The 23,903-nt window shown below is 35.3% G+C and overlaps 1 protein-coding gene across 11 annotated transcripts in view; it reads right to left on the reverse strand.

Moving 5' to 3' along the window:
• LOC100253935 (putative disease resistance RPP13-like protein 1) overlaps positions 1-23,638 on the reverse strand; it is a 50,828-nt gene extending 27,190 nt beyond the window's left edge. The window contains exons 1-9 of one of the 11 annotated variants that reach the window (XM_019224615.2): positions 19,210-23,638; positions 18,773-18,911; positions 18,153-18,238; positions 17,967-18,025; positions 17,745-17,870; positions 16,662-16,724; positions 16,004-16,344; positions 15,827-15,916; positions 12,650-12,917 (exon numbers count right to left, since the gene is read on the reverse strand). In XM_019224615.2, coding sequence (XP_019080160.1) covers positions 19,233-23,507 — 4,275 coding nt within the window. In that variant the 5' untranslated portion in view covers positions 23,508-23,638 and the 3' untranslated portion in view covers positions 12,650-12,917; positions 15,827-15,916; positions 16,004-16,344; ... (4 more) ...; positions 18,773-18,911; positions 19,210-19,232. Of the gene's footprint in view, positions 1-12,649; positions 12,918-15,826; positions 15,917-16,003; positions 16,725-17,744; positions 17,871-17,966; positions 18,029-18,152; positions 18,239-18,772; positions 18,912-19,209 lie in introns of those variants that run through there. The other 10 variants (XM_019224613.2, XM_019224614.2, XM_010660631.3 and 7 more) reach the window with 10 other exon arrangements.
• Positions 23,639-23,903: the final 265 nt, after the last annotated feature.

The following is a 23,903-nucleotide window of genomic DNA, read 5'->3' on the forward strand; positions in this document are numbered from 1 at the left end:
ACATAAAGAAATGATATTTAAGTGTTAATAAATAGGAATCGGATACATATAAATAAAATTTAGATTAATTATAAATGAAATTATTTTTATTATGTGGTTGTTTTTAATGGATCACCAATTTTTATTTTTATTTTTTTTTATTTTTTTTATATTCCATAGAAAAATTACTTTCCAATACCATAGAATCACCCTAATTTCAAATTGAGATTTACTATCTTAAATTTTAAATTTTTTAAAAATAATTTTTAAGGGCATGAACTAAATCTATATTTTTTGTTAAGAATTTCTATTTTTTATATGGAAGTTTTTATCAATTTTTATTTTTAAAAACAAAAAATAAGTACTTAGAGTGCATTTGACAATAATTTTAAGAAGTGTTTCTAATATTTTAAATACTTGAAGAATAAAAAATTTTATTTATTGAAACAATTGAATAATGCACTTTTAGTATGTAATGATATTAATTTCTTCGAAGAGAGAGATTTACATTTAAGATAAAAATAAATAAATAAAACAACACAAGGATAAAAAATTATTTTTTAAAAAAACTTTTAACTTCTTGTACTTTATCATTACACACTTTTTTCATTAGATGCTTTAAATAATTTTTATGAAATAAAATTATAATTATATTGATGGAGGGCTAATTAACTTTGCTTTAGGTGAGAAAGATAGAGATAACATTGAAGTGGGTCCACATCTAAAACAAAAATGAAATAAAAAGTAAAGATGAAGATCAGGTTGAGGTGGGTTCACAACTAAAAAAAGTATGAGATGAATTGACCAAAGCTTATGCCTTCTTCCAAATAGTAAAAGCAAAGCCCAATAGTATAAAGTGATGACACTAGTCCTATTCAAGGCCCCACTTGCATAATTGCTACATCTTTTGACTTGATTTTAATTCAATTTCACTAAAATGAAATCATTTATTTGAGCCCAAAAATTCAAATCCAAATCCAACCCACTTATTTATATACATTATTGGCATGGAATGAGAAAAGTTATAAAGTGAGAAAATTTGATCATATGATAAATAGTAATTTTTCAAAGTTGGAGCCAATCCAATGCCCAATGGGTATAAAAGAAAAATGAAAGATGTGGAAATTATAGTGGAATCTTGAAACAAATTTTTGAGGTTTGAAGTGATGTGACAACCGTTTCCAAGTAATTGCCTAAGAATGTGGGATGTTATTGCATTGAAAATTGATATTAAATCTCATTGGGTAACTATAAGAATTGTTTTACATAAAGACAAGTAATAAATATATCCTGCTTTTTCAAAAAGTTTATAGCCCTAAGTGAATAAAATGGTGAATAAAACTTTTAGAGTAGGATGAATGCATTTCACGTGAGTCATGTCCTAGATATATTTTTAGAATTTTCTAGTAGGATGTCGAGGAAAACTCTATGATGAGTGCTTTCTTTCTAGTTAAGGTAGGTCCAATTTGGTGCAATTCGCCAACATAATTCAAACCCAACTTATGTTTTAGGGATTTGAATCAAGTAAAATCATATTTAAATTAAATTAATCTTATGAATCTATATAACCCGTTTAATAAATAGATTATTTTTAGGTCAATCTGGATAACTCACATTTGACTCAAATTAACTTATTTAATAATGGTATTGATTTACCTAATAATAACTTTAACTTATTGAACTCATATTTGACTCATGTAAATTTTTTTTCTTCAATAAGTATGTCATAATTGGGTCATAAACATGTCATATTAGAATATTAACCATATTATTTCATTCAACATTTAACTTGACTTGATTATGAAATAACATCTTATTATTAAATCGGTTAAACCGATTATAATGTATCACCTAGATAATAATTATATTGTGTTTGAGTTTATGTTTTAAATTTTGATTATTATTCATGTCATGTTTGGGTTGAGTTATTTAGTGGAGGATCTAACCTTTGATATAACACAAACACAACCCACTAACATAAATTGTCATCCTCATTTCTACTAATAAGTGATTTGTTTCTTACAATTAAGAAAATTGAGAAGATATTTAAAAAAAAAAAAACTTAAATGCATGATTAAAGTTAATTATAACTTTTAAAAGTTTTATAATTCATATTCCATCCAAACTAACAAAATATTAGAAATCTTCAATGGTTTTGTCTACAATAAATGTGTTGTGCTAAATTATCCCCTTCTCTACTAACCAAAACATGTTCTTTCACAATCAAATATCAACATGTTTAAGCAGCCGGTGAGGCATCTCTTGACAATGAGGTGAGTGATAAATAAACTGAGCAAAAGTAAAACCAGAATAGCGAAACAATTCCACTCTTTATTTGTACTGAGACAACCAATAAATAGGCAATACAATCAATTGGCTTGACAAAGCCATAACAACAAAGGCATAAAAATAGGACCATGAAACCATGTTTCAATAAATCTGCTGCCACCATCACCAAAAATCAGGAGATAATAAAGAGACTCAATAAACAATTTCCTATAGACCAGGACAACATAACAGATATAAGACTCAACATAAAACAATTTATTAAAGACTTGGTCAAATGACCCATTGCACGAAGATATTTTATCACCCTCCCTTAAACTGATATCTGCAGAAATCAGTTTAGGAATCAATTTGCAAAGCCTTTCCTGAAGCAGCCACAACCTCCTTTGAAGAACAAAATCCAAGCATACTTCGAAGTTTCATAAAAACAGCAGGCTTGAGGGGCTTAGTCAAGATATCTGCAATTTGATCTTCACTTTTGCAAAACACCAAATCAATAACTCCATCTTTACATAAATCACGCAAGAAGTGGTACCTCACATCAATGTGTTTGCTTCTCCCACGTAAGACTAGATTCTTTGAGAGTTTTATTGCAGAGAGGTTATCACAGTAAATCACTGTTGGACCTTGCTGTTGGTTGTACAAAACTTCAAGTAACCTTCTCAGCCAAATAGCTTGACATGAGCTTGATGCTGCAGCAACAAACTCACCTTCCATAGTTGACAAAGTCACAATCTGTTGCTTCTTTGATGACCAAGTAATAGCTCCAGAATTCAACATAAACACTGCTCCAGAAGTGCTCTTTCTATCATCAAGATCTCCAGCATAATCACTATCTGAAAAACCAATCAAACTTGATCTTTCACCCTTTTTGTATAGAATCCCAAAGTCTACAGTACCTTTCAAATAGCGAAAAATTCTTTTTGCAGCCAAAAGATGAACTTCAGTTGGATTCTCCATGTATCTACTGATTAAATTGACTGCGTGCATAATGTCTGGTCTTGTAGATGTCAGATACATAAGACTTCCAACGATCTGCTTGTAAAGAGTACTATCCACCCTCTTTCCTGCTCCACTCTTTGAGAGTTTCAGACCAACTTCACTTGGGGTGATGACTGAATTACAATCCTTCAACATAAACTTGTCCAAAATCTCTAGAGCATATTTCTTTTGAGAAATGAAAACACTAGCAGATGATTGCACTACCTCAATGCCAAGAAAATAGTGCATTAATCCCATATCAGTCATATCAAATTCTTTCATCATAGACTTCTTAAAATCAGCAAGCATGGTTTTATTATTACTAGTATAAATGAGATCATCAACATATAAACACACAATTAAAATCTTCTTATCAACACCATATTTAGTGTAAAGAGTGTGCTCATATGGACATTTAATAAAACCTTCCTCAGTAAAATAAGCATCTATACGACTGTACCAAGCTCTTGGTGCTTGTTTCAGTCCGTATAGTGCTTTCTTTAACTTATATACCTGATTCTCATAACCTTGCTTCACATACCCAGGGGGTTGATCAATATAGACTTCTTCTTCCAACTCTCCATGCAAAAATGCTGACTTCACATCTAACTGATGGATAGACCATGAGTTTTGGGCAGCCATGGATAACACCAAGCGAATAGTGTCAAGCTTTGCTACTAGAGCAAACACCTCTTTGTAATCCACTCCGAATTCTTGCTTGTACCCCTTTGCAACAAGCTGAGCTTTGTACTTATCAACTCCACCATCTTTGTTCAACTTCGTTTTATAAACCCATTTAACACCAATGGATTTCTGCCCTTTTGGAAGTTCAACTAGCTCCCAACTATTATTTTCCTCTATAGACCCGATCTCCTCATTCATAGCCTTATGCCACTTTAAATCCTTGATAGCTTCTTGGAATGTAATGGGATCACAATCTGATAACAAAGCATAATGGGCAATTGTATCATAATTATCAGATTGAACTTCAGTTACCTCAAAATCTTGCATCCATGCGGGCCTTTTTCGAACACGGCGAAGTCGTGATTCAGCAACTACATTACTCTCTGCTGCTGTTGATAAAGTTTCAGCGGCTATTGGAGCATCATTTGGTGGACTTTCAGGTATAGAAACCGTAGGAATTTGTTGTTGTAGAAGCTACTGCCTTTCTTCTTCAACATCATTGTCAAAAATGACTTGAGTAGGCTGCTGCCCATTCCAATTCTAGGTGCTCTCCTCATCAAAAATAACATCTCTACTGGTCACAATCTTCTTCGTGAGTGGATTGAACAATTTATATGCTTTGGATGCTTCACTTACGCCAAGAAAAACACAGTTTTCACCTTTGTCATCAAGTTTCTTCCTTTTCTCGTCTGGGACATGTGCATAGGCGATGCAACCGAAAATTTTGAAGTGATCTACAGCTGGTTTCCGTCCACTCCAAGCCTCCTCCGGTGTCATGTTTTGAACAGAAAATGTAGGACTTCTGTTCAACACATGGATACTTCAATTCACTGCCTTCGGCCAAAAACTCTTTGGAATTTTTCCCCTTGCAAGCAAGCTCCTCACCATGTTGAGGATGGTTCTATTTTTTCTCTCTGATACACCATTCTGTTGCGGTGTATAAGCAGCTGTGAGTTCTCTTCGTATGCCTTGATCATCACAAAAATGTTCAAATTCATTTGAACAATATTCTCCACCACGATCAGTACGGAGAATTTTGATGGATCTCTCTGTTTCTTTTTCAACGCGTGCCTTGAAGCTTTTAAATGCACTAAAAGCTTCTAATTTTTCCTGCAAAAAAGAAACCCACGTTTTTCGACTATAATCATCAATAAAGATAATTAGATATTTTTTACCTCCATTAGAATTTGGATTAATTGGACCGCAAATGTCAGAGTGAACCAGTTCCAAGACATTCTTTGCTCTTCGCGACTTTCCTTGAGGGAATTGAGAACGATGTTGTTTGCCAACAACACATTCTTCACAAACTTGAGAAGGAATGGAAATTTGAGGAAGACCTGTCACCATATGTTTCTGTTGGAGAGTTTTTAATCCACCAAAATTCAAATGGCCATAGCGTAAATGCCAAAGCCATGAAAGATATTTCACTTTAGCCATTAAGAAAGACTGGACACTATCAATCTTCAATGGAAACAACCTGTTTGAAGCCCTTTGAACAACAGCAATAGCACCTCTCGAAGGATCATATATCTCGCAAGCACCCTTCTGAATTGTTATTATGTAACCCTTTTCTTGCAATTGACCAGCACTTAACAAATTACTTTTCAAGTCTGGTACATAAAAAACATTGGAAATTGTTTCTACAAAACCATTCTTGGTTCTAATATTAATATCACCCTTTCCCATTACATTCACAGTAGAACAATCACCAAAGCTCATTGTAGAACGAAAACCTTCATTTAGAAAACAAAAAGAAGACTTACTACCACACATGTGGTTGCTACAGCCTATGTCCACATACCACACTTCTGCCTGAGGTTGTTCATTGACTTGAGCAGCCATCAACAAGGTTTCAACTTCTTTCTTTTCTGCATAATTAGATTTCTCTCCTTTTTCTTTGTCGTTAGGTAATTTAGTATAACATTCAGAACGGTAATGGCCAAATTTATGACATCTAAAACACTCTACCTTGGATTTGTCAAATTGTTGATTTCGACCTCTGCCTCTATTTTGGAAATCTGGTTGATCTTCATCAACTCTAAAATTGTCTCGTCCACCTCTTCCTCTACCTCCATCTTTAACTCCTCGAACTCCTCTTCCTTTGCCTCTACCTCGATCTACTAATCTATTCATTGTCAAAGCATTGTTGTTAGTTGAAGCTTTTAAAGCTTGCTCCTCTTTGTCCTCCTGGATGATTTTCTGCTCATGAACTAACAAAGATCCTTGCAACTCGTCAATTGATAGTTCATCAAGGTCTTTCGATTCCTCAATAGAACAAACAACATAGTTAAATTTTGGCGTCATTGACCGAAGAATTTTCTCAATAACAGTCACGTCCTCCATCTTCTCGCCATGAATTTGCATTTTGTTGATGATTGCCATTGTTATTGAGAAGTAATCAGAAATTGACTCTCCCGGCTTCATTCGAAGCGTTTCGAACTCAGATCGAAGTGCTTGAAGCTGCTGCCTCTTGGTCCTCGTTGATCCCTGGTACTTCTTCTTCATGGAGTCCCAAATCTGCTGGGAGGTGTCCTTGCACAGAATAGTTTCCAAGATTGAGCGATCAATAGCTTGGAACAAATAATTCTTTGTCTTTAGATCTTTTAATCTCTGTCCTTCAATCTCTGTTTTCTGTGCATCCGTCATTGGTGAGTTCGTTGCTGGTTCTGCTATCCCTCCAGAGACTACTTGCCAGTACTCTTTAGATCGTAAGAAATTCTCCATCAACATGCTCCAATAGTCATAGTGACCATCAAAACGTGGAATTGCAGGTTGCACAAAATTTTCAGAGGCCATTGTTTTTTTTCTGCTGCTGAAAGAAAATAAACAAAGTTGCTGCTGATTCATGCCCAATTGGTGTCTCAGCTGATTCGTGTCCAGCTGGTGCTCCTTGATTGAGGGAGTAATCAACAAAATTTATAACCTATTACACCATATACTAGGATAGCAAAGACAAAGCTACTATAGCATAGTGGCTCTAGGATCGTTCACTGGGATGGGTTTTCACTTCACAAATGATATTAATTCAAAGTTGAATTGGTGCCTTTTCATTTCAAGGTTAGCTTTAAAAGAAAACATAAAGATGTTTGAATGAAAAAAAGGTTTGGTTTTAAACTAACCAAAAATAGTAACTGATTTTACTTACAAAGAAAAATGTTTCTTGGAGTTCAGACCACTAGGCTCAGGTTCCTCATACAAAAAGAAGAGTTCCGGTCACTTGTTTCTTTTTCTCGCATTAGAGAATTAACATATAGTTAATTCTCTAACCGGTGCTGTACAGATGCTTCCCATTAATGGGTTCAAACACTAAATCCCTCTCACTGATGCACCTTGCAATGGCTCATACCTCTCACCTAGCACTTGCCATTCAAGGTGATCTTTAACCTTGGATTACCCGTCAAAAGCTTGCAAGAGATAACTAATGGATGTCTCCTTGGAGTCCAAAAGCTTACCAAGTGTTGGCTATTCTAGAAAATCCTACCTTCAAACCACCTCCCAAAGGCTCGCAAGAGATAAACTAGTGAATCTCCATGGACGGAGATCACTTGCCTTACCAAGTGTTGGCCTAGGTGATTTAAAGGTGTTTTAAGTTAACTAAAAAGATAAAAACCATTAACGGGTCACACTTTCTCTTCATTAAAAACTAAAACAACAAAACTTCCAAATTATGCATGTGGAAACTTACCCGGATTTCCTCACTCCAAGAGACGAAAAGCCTAGCCTCTCATCCTCTGAGGAAAAATCCTCAGAGTTTGGTTAGCAAGAAAATGAAAATGAAAAAGAAGGAAAAAACAGAGCAAGGCTCTGTATATTCTATATATTTATATATCTATATTACATACTTCTATATCTCGTTGGATTACATGATTCTCTGAGAACAAGCTCCCGAGAGCTATATATAAAGAAAATTACAAAACAAAATATCTGAGGTTATTCACCCCTTTTCCAAACTTAATAACTAAGGAATCCTATAATTGGTGGGTTACAAGGAGAAAATGGGGATTTAGACATCAAAAATCTGAAGCAAAATATCCAAAAGTGTCGGTCACAAATATCGGGAAGCACTAAGGACCATTTCGCAAGTGAAAATGAGGTCTGCGAGATTTCGCAGATGCACAAAAAAGACTGCGAAATCACTTCGCAGCAAACGGCTGATTTCGCATCGCTGCGAAGTGGTCTTTGAGCTTGCGGTGTTCGGCTTCCAACATGATGGGAAACTTCAGGGGGAAATCCACAGCACTGTATAAAAAGGCTACGAAATCATTTCGCAACAAAAGGGTGATTTCGCAGCGCTGTGCAAAATTCTTCCTTCAGCTTGGAGTGATCGGCTTGCAATGGCTGTAACTCCTTCATTTCAACTCCGAATTGCGCACCGTTTGAAGCATTGGATTTTTGACTTCCTGAGCTTCGAAACGAAATATAGCATGCATAATTTGGACTCCAGAAAGTGCTCCAAAAGTGGCTGACATGACTGTCATCAAAAATTGCTTCATGGCAGATTTCTCTTTGCTTCCTCTCCTTGCATTCCGGATTTGCTTATGGCAAAGGACTTCAAAGATTTGGTTCTTCATGTTTCTGAGCTTTCCATTGCTTTGCCATGGATTCCAAATAACTCTCCTCAATCTCGGATTGCTTTGGTGATAAAAAAGCTATCAAAACACCAAAACTTAATACAATTTGATTAGAATTGATTGCAAGGGTCCTTAACATGTTAATTCGGTTAAAAGGCAATAACTACTACTCAAAAGTGTTTAAAAGAGTTAATTACAAGCTACAAAATAGCACTTTTTGAGTAGTAATCAGTTGCTATATGACTCTCTGTCTCACAAACTCTCTCTCTCTGTTTTGGCACTCTCAATTCTCACTTTCTGGTTTTAACCCACTTTTCTAATGTTAACCAGGCTCTGATACCACTGATAAATAAACTGAGCAAAAGTAAAAACAGAATAGAGAAACAATTCCACTCTTTATTTGTGTTGAGACAACCAATAAATAGGCAATACAATCAACTGGCTTGACAAAGCCATAACAATAAAGGCATAAAAATAGGACCATGAAACCATGTTTCAATAAATCTGCTGCCACCATCACCAAAAATCAGGAGATATTAAAGAGACTCAATAAACAATTTCCTATAGACCAGGACAACATAACAGATATAAGACTCAACATAAAACAATTTATTAAAGACTTGGTCAAATGACCTATTGCATGAAGATATTTTATCAGTAAGAGGTAGAAACAAGAAACATACTTGTCTTCAAGAGAAGTGTTGTTTCTTCATTTGCATTAGACAACATTCATTTAGTCTAAACTTGAAGGTGGATTGCTAGAATCTGAGCTCTTGGAAAGACATAAGAGAAGTACATTTAGAAATATGAAAGAAGCCTAGAGACTTGTTGCAACTTGTGAATCACTGTAATTAGAAACAATTCCAAATAATCCTACAATTTTGGACCTTTGATTTGCTCTGTTGCATTTTGCCAAGAACAGTTCTAAAATGTTTTTCTTTATTAAGCTATAATGATTTTATTATTAGGATTTAATTGTATTCATTAGGTTTGCAAATCACAAAAATGGTGTCGTGCCTATGAATATTTTTCTCTTTGATCATGTAAAGTTGGGAAACAATTATAAAATACTATGATAGCACAATATATTGATCCACACAGTTTGTGGCATGACAGTTTAATGAAATTACAGAAGTGTAGCACTCATGGGTATGTCATGTGAACCGTTTTCAATGGAGCTACTTGTTTAAATTTACATGGGTGAATTGTCACACCAATATCCTTTGATGAACCTTGGGTTCTTTTTTCTGTTTCTTCCTCTCTTGGTTAAGACAAACAATTTGTCTTCATAAGGACTTCATGTTACCAATAAGCAGCATCTTGTGTTCTCCTTCTCTTCATCCCCTTGTCAAGACATAACAATCTAATGCATCTTTGCATTGGGTTGCTTCCTCTTCTCTCCCTTTCCTTCCTCCTTGAGGCAAAATCGCATCATTACTTAGTTTTGACTATGTTTCTTTCGATCATTGTGAGAGAGCATCATTGTAAGATGAACAAGAAACGTGTCGTGGTGCATTATCCCCTCCTCTACCACCTAAAATCTATTTTACACGATCATAAGGACCAAGGTGTTTTAAACATCAGGTAAGGCATTTGTTGACAATGATGTGAGAGATAGAGACAAGCAACATACCAGTATTCAAAAGACGTGATGTTCTTCTTTTGCATTTGACAACATTCATTTAGTCTAAACTCCACATTTGGGCAACTCAGAATCTCCACCTTCATTAGGATTGCAGGAAGCTGGCTTCTTGGAAAGACATGGAAATGGGGCATCTAGAAATCCGAAAGAATTCCAGAGGCTTGTTACTATTTTTGAATCATTCCAATTAATAACAACTCTAAAAGATATATACAAATTTGTCCTTGGGAAAGAGATGTGTCATGTGCATATGCAACCATCTCTCTAATAGACTCAGGGTTGTGCACCCTCATGGTAGTTTCTTATATATTGCACCATATGAGTTAAAGATATTCAACTACCAATATCACTACACCTGAATGAACTAGGAGTTATGCTGAAAGTGAAGTTGACAACCCATCATCGAAAGAATCTTGTAGGAATATACCAAAATGAAAATCTTATTAACATAAATGAATTCATCTAGTTAAAGGATAAAGTTGCCTGAAAAATTGAATTGGGAGAGATAGAAATATTGATGCTTTCATAGGACTGTGGAAGAGATCAACAAGCGGAACAAACATTGAATAGTAAATGTAAAGCCATAAAGCTTGTAACTATTGTCAAAAGTTGCTCCCTAGTGAAGTTTTTTCACAATAAAAGTAAGTGCAAAATTCACCTAATAGCTCCACTTGTAGAAAATTTCAATGGTGTGAAACTAGGGGATATGGTGAACTTGCTTCTGCTATTGCAGTGAACCATTATGGATCAAAAATGAATCTCACCATCAGTTTTCACATAGGAGATGTGGGCTATCTTTGGCGCATATCTCAATATTGGATTTAGGAGTTCTATTTCTCATATATGGTTTCGCTTGCAAAATACAAATGGAGCTTAGCTGATGATAACACATTTAGAAAAATGCAAGAATTCCATAGACATGTTTTGTGCTATCATGAATCATTCCAAATTCAATCATTCCATAGACAGTAAGGAATCGAAGTGCTATAATTTTGAATTGTCTTAGGGAACAAACCCAAATTCCATCTTGTGGAAGTAAACTATCTTGAGCACCAACTCAATTCTGAGTTCTTTAGGAGACTTGAGACACCAATTCAATCAAAGATGCTAGTTGTTTCTGAGGTAGATTGTCTTCTTCCACTGATACTAGGGGAAATGCTTTTGAAAACCATTCATTTGCTAATTACAAAGGGAAATGAGATTATGTGATTTGGGAAGAGAATTAAGCTTTGAAAGAGAATTAAGCTTCGAAATATTGCCAATATGCAACCAACAATTTCTAATTCTATCACTTCTATTCTAGCATGTGATTTGGGATGAGAATTAAGCTTTGAAATATTTCCAATATGCAACGAATTGAGAGAGGCCAAGTAGGCAACCACCATAGCTAGTTCACAAACAAATGACAGCATTGGAAGTGGAACATGACACATAAACTTCAAAAACAAAACATGTTTCCCACAATCATAAATACCAAGGTGTTTAAGCATGAGGTAAGACATCTTTTGACAATGATGTGAGAGAGAGACAAACAACATACCAGTATTCAAGAGAAGTAGTATTCTTTTTTTTCATTCGACAACATTCATATATTCTACATCCCAAATTTTAGCAACTTAAGATCTCCACCTTCATTAGGATTGCATGAAGCTAGCCTCTTGAAAACACATGAGAGGACATTTAGAAATCTGAAAGAATTCCAGAGACTTTCTATTGCTTGAATTGTGAATCATTCCAATCATAAATACCAAAGTGTTCTAAGATCAGGTAAGACATCTCTTGATAATGATGTGAGAGATAAAGACAAGAAACATACCAATATTCAAGAGAAGTAGTATTCTTCTTTTGCATTTGACAACAATCATCTACTCTACACCCCAAATTTTAGCAACTTAGGATCTCCACTTTCATTAGGATTGTAGGAAGCTGACTTTTTGGAAACACATGAGAGGATATTTAGAAATCTAAAAGAATTCCAGAGACTTGCTATTGCTTGAATTGTGAATCATTCCAATCATAAATACCAAGGTGTTTCAAGATCAAGTAAGACATTTCTTAGCAATATGTGAGAGATAGAGACAAGCAACATACCAACATTCAAGAGAAGTAGTATTCTTCTTTTGCATTCAACAACATTCATCTACTTTACACCCCAAATTTTAGCAACTCAAAATCTCCATCTTCATTAGGATTGCATGATGCTGGCCTTTTGAAAACACATGAGAGGACATTTAGAAATCTGAAAGAATTCCAGAGACTTGTTGTTGCTTGAATTGTGAATCATTCCAATCATAAATACCAAGGTGTTTCAGGATCAGGTAAGGCATCTATTGGCAATGATGTGAAAGATAGAGACAAGCGACATACCAGTATTCAAGAGAAGTAGTATTCTTCTTTTGCATTCGACAACATTCATCTACTCTACACCCCAAATTTTAGCAACTCAGGATCTCCACCTTCATTAGGATTGCAGGAAGCTAGCCTCTTGGAAACACGTGAGAGGACATTTAGAAATTTGAAAGAATTCCAGAGACTTGTTGTTGCTTGAATTGTGAATCATTCCAATCAATAACAACCCTAAAGGCCTATATACAATTTTGAACTGTCAACCTTCTTACATTGAATGAAAAACCTATCCCTAGGAAAAAAGTGTCTTAGGCATACAACCATCAATTATTAGCTCTTGAAGAGGCTTAAAGTTGTGCACCCTTTTGGTAGCTTCTAATTCATTACATCATATAACTTCCAGATATCCAATTGACACGTCACTACACCTGAATGAAGTAGAAAACATGGTGAATAGGAAGTTAGACAACTTTCACAAAAAGAATCCTACAACAAGAATACACCAAGCAGAACTTCTTGTTAACATAAATAAATTCACTCAACTAAATTATTGTGTTAAAATTTAAATTGGGAGAAATAAAAATACTAATGCTTACATGGGACTATGGGATGACCAACAAGAGGAACATAATTTGAATAGAAAATGTGAAGCCATAAAGCTTGTAATTGTTGTTAAATGCTACTCCCTAGTCAAGTTTTCAACAAAAAGGTTTAGTGTAGGGATTCTCTAGTAGTTGAACTTGTAGAAAATTTTAACAGTATGATAATTTATACTTGTAACAAGAAGGTAAAATGTAAGAATTATGTGTTGGGAATAGATGAAACTTACTAAATATATGGATAGGATAGGGCGAACCCTCTTTGCTTTCATTTTTTGAATCCAAACTATTATGGATCAAAGTTGGATTTATCCATCTATTAAATACAATTGGAGCTTAGGTGAGGTCTTGGTAATGTAGGAAATTCATGGATTCTGGAATCTTTACATGGAAATATACATGAGTGATACATTGGAAGAAAGAGCAAGCCTTAGTCATCTGAGAAGAAACAAATCTTAAATATACTATCAATCTTGAGTTGTTTGAGAGTGGTGAGTCTGTGAAGGCCTCTCTCTGATAAGGGATGTCTTTGACATTTCTCCTTCTTCAATCTCAAGAAGGTATACCATCAACTAGAACATTAGGAATGTGAGTCATCATGGACAACTTGTTTATGTTCTTTATTCTTTTCTCATTGAAGGGGATTAAAAGATATGTAGTTGCAAGGACAAGAGATGTAGCCAGTAGTGAGAGCATCAAACAATCCTTCTCTAATGCAGACCATAAATTTTAGCAACTCATGATCTCCATAATTGAGAGCATTGAAGGAAGTTACCTTGTTGGAAAGATGTGACATGACATTTAGAAATATGCAAAAATTTCGGAGTTCATTCTAATCATTAAGGAATCCAAAGCCCTATAATTTAATAGGGCATCCCCTTGGCATGGATAACACACCTATCTTGGAAAAAAGATTGGGCACCAATTCAATGATCAACTCTCTATGAAACTTGAGATACAAGGTACTAATGTTAGCTGTTTCCGTGGCAGTTCTTTTACTGGTATTGGAGTAAAACCTTTTGAAAACCCTCAATCTACAAATTACCAAGGACATGAGATCATGTTGTAATGTCATCTCCAATCTCTAGCTAAAAACAAATTATTTCTTTCAATTAACAATCTTTAATGCATTCACTTCTATCATACGATAAGCAATTTTGGAAAACAAGTAAGCTTTATAATATTAGGAATATGCAAGGAATTGATAAAGGCCATGAATCTACTTTCAAAAAATAAATTATAAAAACAAAGATTTTTTCACCCATGAATATTGTAATCAGCTTCCAAAAAACATTAGGTATTGCAATAACCAAATGTTCATCAAGTTACTAAGAGTGTTTTTTTTACCCATGCATAAAATAAAAAGAAAATAAGAAAGCATACCATACAACTCACAATTTTGTCAAGTATGAGTTCAATTCATGGTCATGCACAATTGCATTAAGTATTTGAAAGACAAATAAGGTTATTTGCAATTCAAATAATACCATACAACTCACAACAAAATCCTCACAGCTCACCATAGAATGAGAATTCAATTGTCTTTCCTCTAGTTATAAGAGTTTGTGCTCTTCGAGCCTTTGACTTGCACAACTCAAGACAGCAAGACATGCCAAAAAGACTCCTTCACCTCAAACATTATTCAAATCCATAGTATAAATCTAGATAAGATAATTTTCTACAAATATAACATGTTGCAAACAAATAATAGTATGTTGGTTTAAAATTGAAGAGCATTTCAAACCAAACAAAATAGAAAAAATTTCAGTGTACATCACTCACCTAAAAGCTTATAAGTTGGATAAAATTCCTACTAATGAATCCTAACAATTATTTGCAATCAAAATTTAGTAATGATTTATAAACAAAAAAAATTACAAATTTTTTTTAGCAATGTTCCATGAAAAACACATTGCATATTGATTGAGAAATTAATATGAAATCCACTAATTTGAAAGGCACTAAAAACCAGATGTTGTCTTGAGTTCTCCACGTATCAAAACAGATGCAAGTTTCTATTCAAGCCACCACAATCACGAAATACGAGACTTCTTTGCATGGAAGGCACACCATATTTTAAACAAGGTTCTTAACTTTCCAAGACACATAAGAACATGGTGTGTTGTAGAAACTGTACAATAAATAAATGGAAGTTATGCACTTGCTACTTAGTTTTTTTAATCATGTGTGAAATAAATAAAGAGGTGTTACATTTAGGCCAAACTTGTTGTCTCCAATATGAAATCCAAATCTCATTTTGTCAACAGAATAAGAGCATTAAACATATAGCAAATTGAATCCTTCATTTTGACAATTTGAAAACCTTAAAGGAATGACTTGAGATCATAAATAACTATATGGTAAAGAAAATTTTCATCATTCATTCTAAAAGGAAAATTTATCATTTCCTTGATTACAAAAGATTGATATTTTAACATAAAGTGCACTTATTAAGGTAAAATTTGTGTATTATATATTGAATTAGAAAATTGTATTTAAATCTGGTTAGAAGGGTATCATAAAAGATGCTTAATTGAAATGAAGGCATCCATGCCAATTTGTAACTATTGTCAAATAACACCCTCCCTTGTCATTTTATGTCCCATGCTTGCATGTCAAATCTCTAACTAAGACTGCTCAAAGAGCACCTAAAAGAAAATTACGAAGATTTCATTACAGGTAAAACTTAAGATGCTTACATTGACCATGGGAGAGATCGATAAGAAACAAATACTCACCCATAAGTTTGTAACTATTTTACTCAAAACTTGCTTCCTAGTCAAACTTTCAACATAACTCCATGGAGACTTCCACAAATTGTTGAGCCACTGGTAAAACACAACATCAATATGAGAAATTTACAAGGTACTATGCAGATAAAAGAGTAAGAAATGTGTTTTGAGAATAAGAGTTACCTTAATGAATGTAAGGATAGAATAGGGTTGAATTGGCTCTGCACCCATTTTTGCAATTTGAATTTATTATGGTTCAAAAATGAGTTTATGATGTATCCTCATTTTAGAGGAAGCGGGCAATCTGGGGTCAATCTCTATCATTCTCCCTGAAACATCTTTGATTTCAAAGTTTGATAAAACTTAGAAGACAACCTTTCACTTGGCAAAGAGGACTAGAACAAGGCATACCTCAATCTCTACAAGTTAAAGAAATGAAGTTTTGAAGACCAATGGAAGGGGCTAGGATTCCAGATTTGACATTATTTTCATTGAAAGATCAATGAGAGTTGTAGCAAGAAATCCTGTCAAAAGGAAATTGCATTTAACAATGTGCAATATAAAATGAATGAACTGAGTTTTTAAAGAGGTGAATATTTGGAGGCTCCACAAAGATAAGGGTTTTTAATACCCTTGCAAGTGTATTCTTGAAATTGTTTCCTCAAAGGAAACCTGAACCTGGACAATGTGCAACACAAAGCTATTAAAGAGATGTGAGACTCTAAATCTGATGAGGTAGGACTTGAGATCCGCATTTTCTGAAGTGAGGAATTATGAGGTTGTAGACACACTAGTACTTTCTAGATTTAGATACTTCTCTTCAAATATTTGTATAACGTACATCTTCTTTGACATTGCTGCTCCAACAGGATGTCCAACAGGATGTGCAACCTATTTGGGCATACTACACGTACAACAAAAAATTTCATTAAAACAAAAAACTTTTACTAAAACAAAAATATGAAGTTAATGTCTAAGAAGATAAGATTTATATATAGTGAATGAGCATGATTGATTTTAGCATAAAGGGAATGACGCCAAAAGTTTTAAGAATATCATCACCACAAGTACCTAATTTGCATCATTAAAAATTCCACAAGGATTTGATGGTTAGACAATAAAATAATTCTAGTAAATGAGTTAAAATCAGCTGAGCTAAGAAATATTAAATCCAAATAAGCATCAATCATTAAAGAATTAACCAACTACGAAAGACTTCAAATGACTTTTTTTTTTCCAGTAATTTATGTTCCTAATTGGCCCCATTTGCTTGTACCAAAATATTATTAATTTGCTTTAAAGGAAGTGGGTGGCTCATATCTCTGAAAGAATGTGAGAGGTGGAAATCCCTCGATCTCTAGTGATTCAAGAGGATAATTCCTATGGCTATTGTTGCCATCATACATCATTCAACTAGCTATAGACCACAAAATTGAACAATCATGAATACGTAGATGCTTAAATATGGTATGTACTTTATCTAGTGGAAAAGCTTATGAGACTTGGACATCTAGAGATTTTCAGGAATTAAGACAGATACAAGTTGTTGTTTCCTGTTATAATTTATTTGGATTGCAATCATCAAGCACTAACTCCATTCATTGCATGTTTTGAGCCTTCAACATAAAACCCAAATTCCATTCTATCGGCCAAAAAAAAAATCACTACTAACTCCTTTGGAAACCATTTTATGTTGCTCAAATTATAAAATGTAGGATTTAACTGACTTCCATTATTGAAAATGAATTGATATAACTTTATAATACTAGTATATTCAGCTTTTGACATGGCTGAAACTGATCTTGGAATCAAAAATCACATACACAAGTAGATATTTAACAGAAGAGGATCCAAAATCTCTTCAATTGATTAATGTATAAATGAATTATTCAAAAAAATTTGAGATAATTATGGGGAGATGAACCTTGTATCTCTGAGTTTCTTATTCTTCTTAAACAGAGCAATGAGCATCAAGTGTTGAGCACCCAGGAATCTCCCTTCCTCCACAGGCAAAGTCTGAACAATCTATCCTTTCTTCATATTCCACTTCCTTGCAAAAGTCAAAACATGAAGAAAATATCATCAAAATTGAGACAAAAATAAGTGCATCAACTATCTCAAGAAGAGATTTATGCCTACTGCTTACCTTTTGAAGAAGTCCACTTGGTTAGAGCACATTTTACATGGACGCCCAATCACTGCAAGCTGCTGAACCAAAGGAGAGTTCAAACATCTAAAAAATTTGACGAACTCAAGTATCATAAAATACTTCATATGAATTCTAAATGATCTCATATCTAAAAAACATTGGCATAAAATTATTGTTGTTTACCTTACATGTTTCTTCCATGGTCATAATCGAAACTTTGTTTATCATAAGAAATCTTCTATGCTCATCTTGATTACTTATAATGAACACTGAAATGAAAAGGAAAAAAATACAAAAAATGATGATTAGTTTGGTTTGATAAATTTAGCACACATAATTTCCTTTTTCTTGCATGAGAAAGGAAAGAGTAAATATATATATATGAATTTAATAATTTTTTAAAATTAGTAATTACAAAACTATTTTGGTTCTCAAAAAATTTATGGGAAAGTAGGGAAAAAATTATAAACTTTTTCTCTTGTTTGATTATTTATCGGAAAATTGAGGGAAAAACAAAAATCTATGAGAAATTTATTTAACACTTTTGAGGAACCAAAAATGTTTTAGATGTTGTTAAATCGATAATTTAAACGTGTTTAATTCCAATTAAATGAGTTTAATCAAACACATGAAATTGTGAATAAAATTATTTAAAAGCATTGAAATTCAAGTCATTAAAGTTGTCCATAAAATTTGGTATATTGAAGCAAGAAAAAAACAAAGCAATTTGAATGACTTGCTAATAAACATGACTAGCGAATAAATTGGAACTTGAAAGAAAAGTTTAAGCGCAAAGGAATTACCTGACTGTGTATTGGCGGAGTGGCACTTTGATTAAAATAGCACTTCATTGATCACTATTTTAGGAATGAGATCTATATAACGTCATTCTTCCCCTTTCTCAAATTGACACCGTTTTTCCAGTAAATGACCTCATTAGAACTACAATAAGTGAAGTGATAATGTCATCTAATTAGTAAACCAAACCAAGTCAATAAACTAGAACTTCCTCTAGTATAGCCTCTGTGTAAAAGAAATTTAAAGGTCATTTATTGCACCTGGCAAGGCAGAAGTAGTAATACTCATTTTTTATTGTGACAGATTATAGAGAAAATTAGACACTGGGAAAATACCAAGCCAGGAGCCATGTCAAGAGCTGTTTTCTTGTTAAAAGTTTTAGCAAAAATGGTGTTGAGAAGAGAAAGAGGAGGAATGATGTGTTGAGAATGAAATGTAATACCTTATTTATTACTCAGAGATGGATTAGTCATTTATCACCACACGGGGGATGTGGGCAATCTTGGGCCAATCATCTCCTTCCCACTTCGAGTACCGTTGTTTTAGATGTGGGCAACACCACACATACAGTCGTGAAAGGGTGTCAGGCAATAGTCCTTCCCTTGGCAAAATCGACCGGAGCTTAGGGCAACTGTAGATTGCTAGAATTTCAAGAGAGGTGAGGGTTTGGAGAGACAGGGAGGCTAGGGATTCCAGATTCTGGAAATCTGAAAGGTAAAGGGAGGTGAGAGTTGTAGGAAAAAGAATCGAGTGGGGGTCATCCGAAAAGGAAGTTGCATCTGGAAACATGCCACCAATCCAGAGGTCTTTAAGAGAGGTGAGTCTGGAAAGGCCCCATTGGGATAGGGGGGTCTTGATATTCTCACAATTACGAATGACAAGCGCTGTAAGACGGGTGAGCTTTTTTATCTGAGGAAGCAACAATTCCAGATTTTCAAAATCTACAATACCAGCTTTTTTATCTGGTAGGGTTTTGAGATTAGGATACCTCCTGAGGGTTAAAAATTGAAGTGAATTATTAGTAGAGTGAAACATCTCCTCTGAAATTGACTCGAGGTGTTCACAATTCTCAATGTGAAGTCGCTCAAGGGTGGATGGAAACTTGCCTCTTGGGAAGGATGTGAGAGATGGACAAACACTTATTTCAAGCTCCTTGAGAGCAGCAGCATTGGTGGAATGGTGGTGCATTATTCCCTCTGGTAGAGACTCTAGCCTTCTACAATCACTTATTGTGAGTCTCTTGAGAGTGGCGGGTAACCCACCTTTCGGTAATCCAATAAGAGAATGACACCGAACTATCAAAAAGTCTTCAAGGGCACACATGCCCATCATTTCTTCTGGAAGTGACTTGAGATTTTCACAAGCCAATATGCGTAGACTCTTAAGGGTGGTGGGTAATTGCCCTTTTGGAAAGCAAATGAGAGATGGACACTGCTCTATTTCCAAGGATTCAAGGACGCATGAGTTGTTGCTGTCAGTAGTGTCGTTCCTCATCTTCAACATCATGCCATCAGGTAGACTCTTTATACCTTTACAATTTCCAACAGTAAGACTTCTCAGCTTTGGTGGGAAACCTACATCTGGAAATGACGCTAGCTTTGGACAATCCCTGATTGTCAATTCTTCAAGGCATGTTAGACTCTGCCATCCATTTGGAAGCCTCTCTAGTTTAGCACATCCACTTATTGCCAAAGACTGAAGATTGCATCCCAAGGATACAAGTTGATCACAATCTCTAATCTCAAGAGAAAGAGAGTTTTCCGATCCAAAACCATCCTCCCACAAATATTCGAGTTCTTCACATTCCCATACTTCCAAAACCCGAAGCCCTTGCAAAAATTGCATAAATCCTTCATGCAATTTGATAAGCCCTGAAATCCTAGAAATTGTTAACTTGGTGAGTGAGGTGAGGTCATTTCCACTGCTCAAGACCGCCTCATTAAATTCTCCTACATGTAATTCCTTCAGCAGTGGAAGTCTTGAAAGTGGAGACTCCAATTTTGGACAAAAGTGAACAGAGAGCTCTGTAAGAGAAGGTAGGTAAGTGGGTAGTTTCATAATCAATTTGGGGCAATCCTCAATTGTAAGCTCATGGAGACAAGGGAATAATGACTCTGTTGAGGAAGACCAATCCTCCCAGTGCTCCCATTCTGACATGCTATTAAAATGTAGAGACTCTAGTGATGGGAAAAACTTACCTGCAGAAACACGAGTCTCTCCATAAAACTCTGCACCCACTTTTTTTACTCCAACCATTCCTTGGATCCTCAACTGTTTGAGCGATGGCAACTGCCCCAAGCATGGTAAAGACGTGCACTTTCTGCAATCTATGAGACTTAGATCCACCATCTTAGAGAACAAGGCATCCCCTATCCAACGTGGGAATTCTGGACCACCATACAACTGAATGCAGAGTTTGTTCAGATTCAAACAAGGTTGTAGAGAGTCAAGGACATCCATTTGATTCCTTTCATTCCCTGAACCATCCAGCTCAGAACTCCACTGCATTATCAAGCTTTCAAGGTTACGCTTCAATTTTAAATCGGCATCCCTTGCATCTTGAATATTCACCACATTTTCCAATTTCGAAATGCAAAGTTGTCTTCGCAGATGTGACATGCCCGTCAACTCCTTGATTGTCAAACCGTTGTTTTTGTCCACAATGAAATTAGACAATATCCGCAAATCTTTTAGTTTGCCAATTTGTACAGGCATTTCTTGTAATCTTATTGCACCAGCAACATCAAGATGTCGAAGATTGATTAGGTTACCGATGCTAATAGGCAACCTGATAAGCTCTTCACAGCATGATAATTTCAATGTCTGAAGGTAAAAAAGATTACCAATTGAATCGGGTAACCATTTTATACTGGTGTAGGACAAATCAAGGTATCTCAAATGTTTCAACTTACCAAATGAATCCGGTATCTCACTTATCATGTAATGAGCCAATGAGAGCACCCTTAAGTGCCCTAACCTTGGTATCAATTCTTCAAGCACCTTATTACTTATGAAGGAATGAGGTTCATCAATCGGCAAAGCTATGAACGTGTGCAAGCACTCTTTCTTATCAAACCTTTCAAATTTTTTAAAGATATCATAGTCATGACGGATGAATGATGAATGACGAGTACTTTCAGGAACGGAGCGTTGCAAATCATTCCACAACCCATCATCCAAATGCAAGCATGTGTCTCCAGCAATAGATTTAGCTAGATCATTGATAAGGTCATGCATAACGAATCGTGATTTATTGCTATTGGACGATTGGAAAAATGACCTTGACAATAGTTCACAAAAATAATCATCACCAAGATCTTCCATTTTCTCATCCTCATTTGATTGTTGAATTAACCCCTCCGCCATCCACAAGAGGATTAGCTCTTCCTTCTTAAACTCATAATCTTGGGGAAATAGTGCGCAATAAGCGAAACACCTTTTTAAATGTGAAGGGAGATGATTGTAGCTCAATCTCAACGCTGGAAGAATACCACACTTATCACCAGGTAAATTCCATATTTTGCTAGCTAGTATAATATTCCACTTATCTTCTCTGTGTTCATGGCGCAGAAGACCACCAAGTGCTTTTGCTGCCAAGGGCAGGCCTCCACACTTCTTTACAATTTCCCTTCCTATCAATGCCAAGTCCGGATGCTCATTGGTATTTCTGTTTTCAAAAGCATGTTTTTTAAACAACTCCCAACAATCATTGTCAGACAAATGTTTTAGCTCATAAAAGTTTTTATCTCCTCCCATCATAGTTGCAACATTTTTATTACGAGTGGTGACGAGGATCTTGCTTCCCGGTGCTCCCTCCAAGAGAGGGGAGCGTAGGCTGTCCCATTGATCATATTTCTCATTCCACAAATCGTCAAGAACAATCAAAAATCTTTTTCCCTTGGTTTCGTCCCTCAGTTTGCGTTGAATTTGATGAAAGTCCAGCGAATCATTGTTGCCTGCAGCAATGTCCCGTAAAACTGCCCTGGTTATGGTCTCCACATGAAATTGATCAGACACACAAACCCAAACTTTTAAAGCAAAATGTTTGGATGTCTCCTCATCATCGTACACTAGACCTGCCAGCGTAGTTTTTCCCATCCCACCCATGGCCACGATCGAGACTACAGACAGATTGCCACCGAGGGATTCATCATTAAGCATGGCTAGTATCTTGGTTTTATCTTCATCCCTGCCGTATACCCCAGGTTTGAATACCAAAGGTGGTGGAGGGGTTGGGCTTTGAGTAGCTGCTCTGGCGCCTTCGATCTGCACTTTGAGCTTTTCCAAACCGAGCTCAGCCTTCTGAGCTGAAATTTCTTCTAATCGGCGAGTGATGTCCTCTATCTTGGACCCCAGCTTAACATTCCGCATAGCCTGAATTGGAGTGAAAGTAGTACAACAAGTAGGGATGAATTTGCGTACCTTGCTTGTGCTGGCCGCATCACCCTCCGCCACCAACTTTCTTCTCATCACTTGGTAGCCAAACTCGTCCAAGACGTCCTCCACATCATAAGCCAAATCCCTGAGATGTGCGAGCCATTCTTTCACGTGCTGCTTAGTGATCTGCTTGTCCTCAGCATCGTCGAGCACTTCCCGAATCTCCAACAGTCTTGTCTTCCATTTCTTGAGCTCGGTGTGGACTTGCTCTTGGCGTGCGTACTTCCACAAATCAGAGGAGGCCAGTTTGCTGAACAAGAGTTCAAGGGACACAGAAAGAACAACCTCTCCAACAACTTCCATGGTGATCAGTTTGCAGAGAGAGAGAGAAAGGGGAAGAGGAAGATGAAAATGGAAGCCTGAGAGCAGGATTAGTAAGCCATGTGCACCACACAAAATAAACAAATCAAAATCTCCACTATATTATTTTGCAGACAGCTGTCACATATTTTAATAGATTTAGTCTAACTGAGAGAAGGCAATTTATTAAATTATTGGAAGGTGCACGCACGTGAAACATGAGTCATGACCATTGTTATAATTATATTTTTTAAAAGGAAAAAAAAATCATTAGAAATTTTCAATAATTTTAATTATTTTATAACAAAAACCTCTAAAATTATTTTAAAGAATTTAATAATTTCTATTATAAATTTTGACATTTTTGAAATAGAAAAGGTATACACCTTTAAATTTAAA

This window comes from Vitis vinifera, chromosome 13 (assembly GCF_030704535.1).
Source record: "Vitis vinifera cultivar Pinot Noir 40024 chromosome 13, ASM3070453v1".
Taxonomy (NCBI): Eukaryota; Viridiplantae; Streptophyta; class Magnoliopsida; order Vitales; family Vitaceae; genus Vitis; species Vitis vinifera.